The 6,000-nt window shown below is 55.5% G+C and overlaps 1 protein-coding gene across 2 annotated transcripts in view; it reads left to right on the plus strand.

The window, feature by feature from the left end:
- The window catches only part of CTIF (cap binding complex dependent translation initiation factor), a 230,860-nt gene extending 225,187 nt beyond the window's left edge, over nucleotides 1–5,673 (plus strand). For both annotated transcript variants that reach the window (XM_082668483.1, XM_082668484.1), the window contains exons 10-11: nucleotides 3,494–3,547; nucleotides 5,282–5,673. In XM_082668483.1, the coding sequence (XP_082524609.1) occupies nucleotides 3,494–3,547; nucleotides 5,282–5,497 (270 nt within the window). In that variant the 3' untranslated portion in view covers nucleotides 5,498–5,673. The remainder of the gene's footprint in view (nucleotides 1–3,493; nucleotides 3,548–5,281) is intronic.
- The last annotated feature ends 327 nt before the right edge of the window (nucleotides 5,674–6,000 follow it).

Genomic DNA, 6,000 nt, shown 5'->3' on the forward strand with positions numbered 1-6,000 from the left:
GAGTTCCCTTCCCACCAGATACCCCACTTTCCCCCTTTCTTGTGATTTCTACCAGCAATTTTTATTTTAAGGTTTCTCTTCCTGCTAAGCACTATGGGAAATCTATGCAGGAACAAAGTTACCATCAGAAAGAAGTCCCAACAAACCTCACAGGGTTCTCTTAATATTTGTCCTCATGTTCTGTGCAGAGTCAGTGGGGCTACGCCCACCTTCCCCCCGAGACAGTCAGGGCCCTCCAAGTCCTGGAACCAGCCCCTCCCAGAGCAGGCTGGGTCGGATGCTGGAACCAACCCGTGGTCCAGTACCCATGACTCGGTACGCCTGCTGCAAGGTGAGTCACCTCCCCCCAGCTTTTTCCAGAACCTGCTTCCAGGGTTTTCTAGATGAGAGAGGTCCTTCCTAGTGTGACCCCCAGAATTCCCCCAGACACTGACTCAGTGGAAGCTTCCCTTGGCTCCCCTTGAGGGGCTGCAGCCCTGCGGGGCAAGAAAACCCCAGAAGCAGACACCGGCATGGGGAGGAGGGTGGACAGCTGTGTGCTGCAGAGTGTGCAAATGTATCATCATAATTTAACCAGTCCCCTTGTTGGTAGCCATTCAAGCTATTTGCAAAAGTGCAGCAAAAACCTTATATGCATGTCATGGTGCATATGTGGGCAGCGGGGGGCACGTGTGGAATAAATTCCTGGAAGTAGTATCGCCGCTCAGAGGGTTTGTACACTTGCAGTGTTGATAGCTATCACCAAATTGCCGTTTAGAGAGTCACACCAACTTCTGTTTCCACACACGCTGTACGTTTGCAGACACACTGATGATAATTTTGTGCCGTGTCTGCTCTGACAGGAGAAGTCTGTGGGGTGGAGGTATCCAAGTCCCGCTCACTGTCGCCTTTTCAGGCGCATGCACTGGGGTGAGTTGCCCTGGGGCTGCGGCTCAAGGTCAGTCCCTCCTCACTCGCAGACCCTCCCAGCTGGGTGGGTTTTCTCCCTGCTACTCAAGGCATATTTGTTAGCAAATACTTCCAGGTGCTTACTACGTGCCAGACACGGTGCCAGGTTTCGGGAAGAGAATGGACCAAACAGGCCTTGCCCTCCTGGAGCTTGCCTTCCCCTGGGGGAGACAGCAGACAAACAAATAGATCGTATGTCAGGGGTGAGAGAGGCTGTGGAGAGAAGTAAGTCAGGAGGTGAACGGCGGGATCACTTACACGCGGGCCGGTCAGGGAATCCCTGGCGGATGAGGTGATGTCGGGGCAGAGCCCTGAGTAAACTGAGGAAGGAAGGTCTTCAGACAGGTGGTGGCTGAGAATTCCTGGCTGACAAGAGCACAGAGGCCCAGAGTCAGAAGTGTGTCCTTGGGCAGAGCGTGCCCACCAATGGCCGTCAACGCCTGTCACTGCATGGCCGACACTGTTACCTTCCCCGGGTGGTCCCTTGCTGTCCACCAGCTCATCTTTTGAGCAGCCTGAGACCTACCTCTGCTCCTTCATCCCCAAATGATTTCTTTTTCGGTGTGTCTACTGTGGGATCAGTTAGTGCCCAGCCCTGCCGAGATACGAAGAGGAAGGAGGTCTGGTCCCTGAGAGCATCTCTGGGCACAGCATCCCACACTGATCTGGCCCCTGGACTCATTTGACATTTAATACATACATCTTCAGCCCCCCTGATGTGACCGCTCGCGGCTTCTGCTGGGGGAGACCCTGAGCAATATGACAGGAGGAGGGGGAAGTTAAGGAGAGTGTGTGGAATTTGGATCTCGAGTCTGCAGTGAGAACAGTCCCCGGGGTTGTGTGTGATTTCACCCTCCTTGAACGCGTCATGCCCAGATCAGAAACCTTGACTCCAGTTCTCGGTTAGTGGACAAGGAAGCTGACCCTAAAAATGCCTTCCTCTTGTGCTCTCTCCTTACCCTCCGCCCTTCCTTTAAAACAAAAAACAAAAACAATGCATAAATCACATCGACCCACATTTATCGAATCCCTACTGTTGCCAGGAGCTGTGCTAGGTGTTAAAGGGCAGCAGAGATGAACGTCACACTGCCCTGCCTTCAGGAGGCCACAGTTCACACTGGAAGATGTCTTGCCACTTGTGTGGAATGCTGAGCGGTGGGAAAGCCAGGGGGTGCTCGGGAGTGAGAAGCAGGGGCGGGCACCATGGGCTGGAGTGATCCAGAAGTCTCCAAGGAAAGCTGGAAAGTGACCTGGGAAAAAATGGGGGGAAAAAGGCAGAAAATAACAGATATTGGTGATGCTGTGGAAAAATCAGAACCCTAGGCACTGCCGGAGGGAATGAAAAATGGCACAGCCACCGTAGAAAAGTTTATCGGGTCCTCAAACCGCTAAATGTGGAGTTACCACATGACCCAGCAATTCCACTCCTAGGTGCGTACCCAAGAGAGATGAAAACCCATGTCCACACAAAAACTCGTTCACAAGTGTTCATAGCTGCCTTGTTCACAACAGCCAGAAAGTGGAGACAGCCCAAATGTCTATCCACTGATGAGCAGATAAACAAAACGTGGTGTATCACAGTGGAATATCTTCCAACCCCAATAAGGAATGAAGAACTGACACAGTCTACAACATGGATGAACCTTAAAAACATTATAAGTGGAAGAAGCCATTCACAAAAAAATCACGTGTTATATGATTCCATTGTATAAAATGTCCAGAATAGGTAAATCTATAGAGATTAAGCGGTTAGGGGTTGTCAGGGGCGGGGGTGGCGGGGGAAAGGGGACTGACCGCTAATGGGTACAGGTTTCTTTTGGGAGCCATGAAATGAAAATATTCTAGAGTTAGTAGTGATGGTCGCACAACCTTGTGAATCTAAAAGTCACTGAATTGTATGCTTAAAAATGGTAAACTTGATGTTACATGAGTTATGTCTCAATTTAGAGAGAGAGGGAGAGAGACTGAATGAATGAAATGCAGCACATAGAGGAAAGCCCGGACGGGGGGTGGCCAGTCCCCGTGCTGAGCCTTCCGGCCGTGGCCTTGGTCAGGAAGCAATTCCAGCCTCTGGAACAGTCTGCATGGCTTTGCAGGCTCACATTGCTGGGCCCGTGGAGAAGACTGCTGTGATTTCTGCAAGTCCTCCTATAGCCAGGGCCCAGGAGCACCTGAGACCATGGTTGAGCCCCTCTCGCTAATCAGGAAATCTACGTGAATTTCATTTTTGCTGACCAGCTGCTCATAGCTGATGATCCCAGCATGCTTGCCGCTGCCTTCAAACCCACCTGCGGCCTTGCTCTGCCGTGGCCTCTAGTCAAGCCCTCTGACCTGGCCGGGATGCCCACGCTCCGTGACTACGGCGGTCCTCTAGCTGCTTAGATCCCGTCAGAGAAATCACTGCTTCCTGGGGCAGTGCCCCTGCTGCCCGCCGTCCTTTGTGGGCTGCCTCTCTGGCCCGCCCCTTGGAGATGCTTGTTCTGGGCTGCAGGGGGCTGAGAGCAGTGCACCAGCCTAAGCGTAATTCTCTGCCACTCTCTTCCAGCTCTTGCAATCTCAGGATGTGAAGGAAGATGCCGTCCTGTGCTGCTCAATGGAGGTAAGCAGCGTGGCTTAGACACCTCCCACCTCAGACCCTGTGTGTCCCTCTCGCCTTAACAGTTATGGGGGCTCAAGGACCACTGGAGGCATCCACGGGTCCAGGGCAAGGGCGTGTCGAGCGGGGCTGGTGGCGGACGGCTTCCTGAGTGGATGTGGACTTCTGCTGGAGGAGAGGGAACTGCCGGCTCTCTGGCGGGAAGGATGGAGGGCTAGCATCGTCCACTCTGCCTCTGCCCCCAAGACCACCTCCTCCTCGGCCAGGTGCACCACATAAATGACTTAGGAGATTTTAGGTGATGCCCTGCCCCCACATATCTCCTTTGGCTTCAGTGGTGTGGGGTTTGGGGGGAGGTGCTGAGGCTTGAACCCCCAGGTCGGCACTGTCCACTTCCAAGCAGCCCCCATGAGGTCCCACTCCTGTTCCCAAGGTGTGGCCTCTGCTCTCCGGGATCTTCCTTCAGACACTTGGCTTTGGCCCAGTTACAGGGACAAAGCTGTACCTTCAGAAAACAGTCCAAGGGGAATCCCTGGTGGCCCAGTGGTTAGGACTCCACGCTTCCTCTGCTGAGGGCACGGGTTCGATCCCTGGTCGAGGAACTAAGATCCTGCAAGCCGCACGGCGTGGCCAAAAAAAAAAAAAAAGAAAACAGCCCAGGGACATTCAGAGTGGAGCGTGGTGAGGAGAGGGGCTTCCAGGGCCCACACCCAGGGCACGCCGGGGCTCCAGGCAGGGGAGATAGGAGGGGAGGAGAAAGCATGGTCCCTACCTCCAGACAGCTTGTGGTCTGGCTAGAGATAGAGACCTCTGTCACATGCACAGAGTGGATGGGACGGTGTAGAGAATAAATATGGGTACAGAGCATGCATCCCTGAGGAGTTAGGAGAGAGGTCAGAGTGGGCCAGAAAGGTCAGGGAAGGTTTCGTGAAGAAGGCAGAGCCTTGAAAAAGCGGGTGGGCTGAGGCTGGAGGTGGGGCAGAGATGGGGACTTAGATTATAGGGAGAGTAGCTGCACGGGCTGCCGGCCGAGGGTGCGCTGATCCGGAGGATCGGGGCTCCTTCTTCCTAAGGGGGCTGTTCGAGATGACCAGGGGCCTCTCTTGGGGGCAGGCCCTCTGGCTGGCCTTCTGCCCCAGTTCATATTTCTCTCCTCCCCTTCGTGTCACAAGTGTGGGCAGGGGTCAGTTCTGGGGGTATGTAGGTGCGATTGGGGGCAGAAGAGAAGGAAAGAGAGAAACAAGAGACCTCATCCCTGCTCTCGGGTTCCACACGGACACATGCAGGTAATAATGACCAAGTTCGTTTCCAGAGAGACATCCCAGCAAGTGAAAATTGACACGGTGCCACCTGGTCACTCTTGAAGGAAGCAGGTCACACGGCCATTGAGGTTGTGGGCGATAGTCCAAGAAGGCTTCCTGTAGGAGGGGAGGCAAGTGGATGAAGGGAGAAGCAGCGTGTTCCTGGTGAGGACTCTTGGCAGCCCTGGGCAGCAGGCAATATTCTGACCCCTCTTATTCCTCCGGCAGATTGGGTATTAAATGTGGGCTCTCGCATTGGCTGTGTCCACCCTCCACACTCTCCATCCTTCTGCCCTGTGGCATAGAGGCCTGGGCCTGCACCTTCCTGGGATAATCCAGCTATTTCCCGTTCCTGCCCCCAGCACCCCTAACCAAGGTGGGTCAGGAGCCCTTTCAGGGCCCAGCTCACGTCCTAACCCCACTTCTCTGCCCACAGCTGCAGAGCACAGGCCGACTGCTGGAGGAGCAGCTGCCCGAGATGATGGCGGAGCTCCTGGCCAGTGCCCGCGACAAGATGCTGTGCCCCTCAGAGTCGATGCTGACCCGGTCCCTGCTGCTGGAGGTCATCGAGCTCCACGCCAACAGCTGGAACCCTCTGACGCCCCCCATCACGCAGTACTACAACAGAACCATCCAGAAACTGACAGCCTGACAGCCAGGGGGCCTGGCGGGTGGCCCGAGGGCAGCTGGGGCCCTGGTGCACAGAGCCAGATGGACAGGCGGGAGGACAGGGGTGGCCCTGCCGGCAGAAAGAAATGGGGAGGAAGGCAAGCAGAGCCGGCGGCCAGTATGGAGCCAGACGGGGAAGGGACCAAAGCCCTAGGAGGAGCGCCCCCCTACCCGAGCCCCCCAGCCCGAGCATGCGGCCGCTCACACCAGTAAGGGGAGCATGTTTCTTCCTCGCGGTGGCCTGGCCCTCCCCCCCTCACTTCCACTCCTCCCCACCCCCTCCCATGCAACATGTCCCCAGCAGGGCTGTGTGCAAGGGCTTCATCTCTGTGACTCCTCAGAGGCCTTGGCAGCCTGCACGCAGGGTACAGCTTGGGTCAGAAAGGACCTCAGAAGGCTGAAAAAGTGGGTCAGAGACGGGCTTGCATTGTTCCCGCATGCTGTCAGCCGCAGTCGCCAACTGGCAGCAGGCGACGTGTAGCAGAT

Source organism: Grampus griseus, assembly GCF_964374135.1.
Source record: "Grampus griseus genome assembly, chromosome: 12".
NCBI classification, from domain to species: domain Eukaryota; kingdom Metazoa; phylum Chordata; class Mammalia; order Artiodactyla; family Delphinidae; genus Grampus; species Grampus griseus.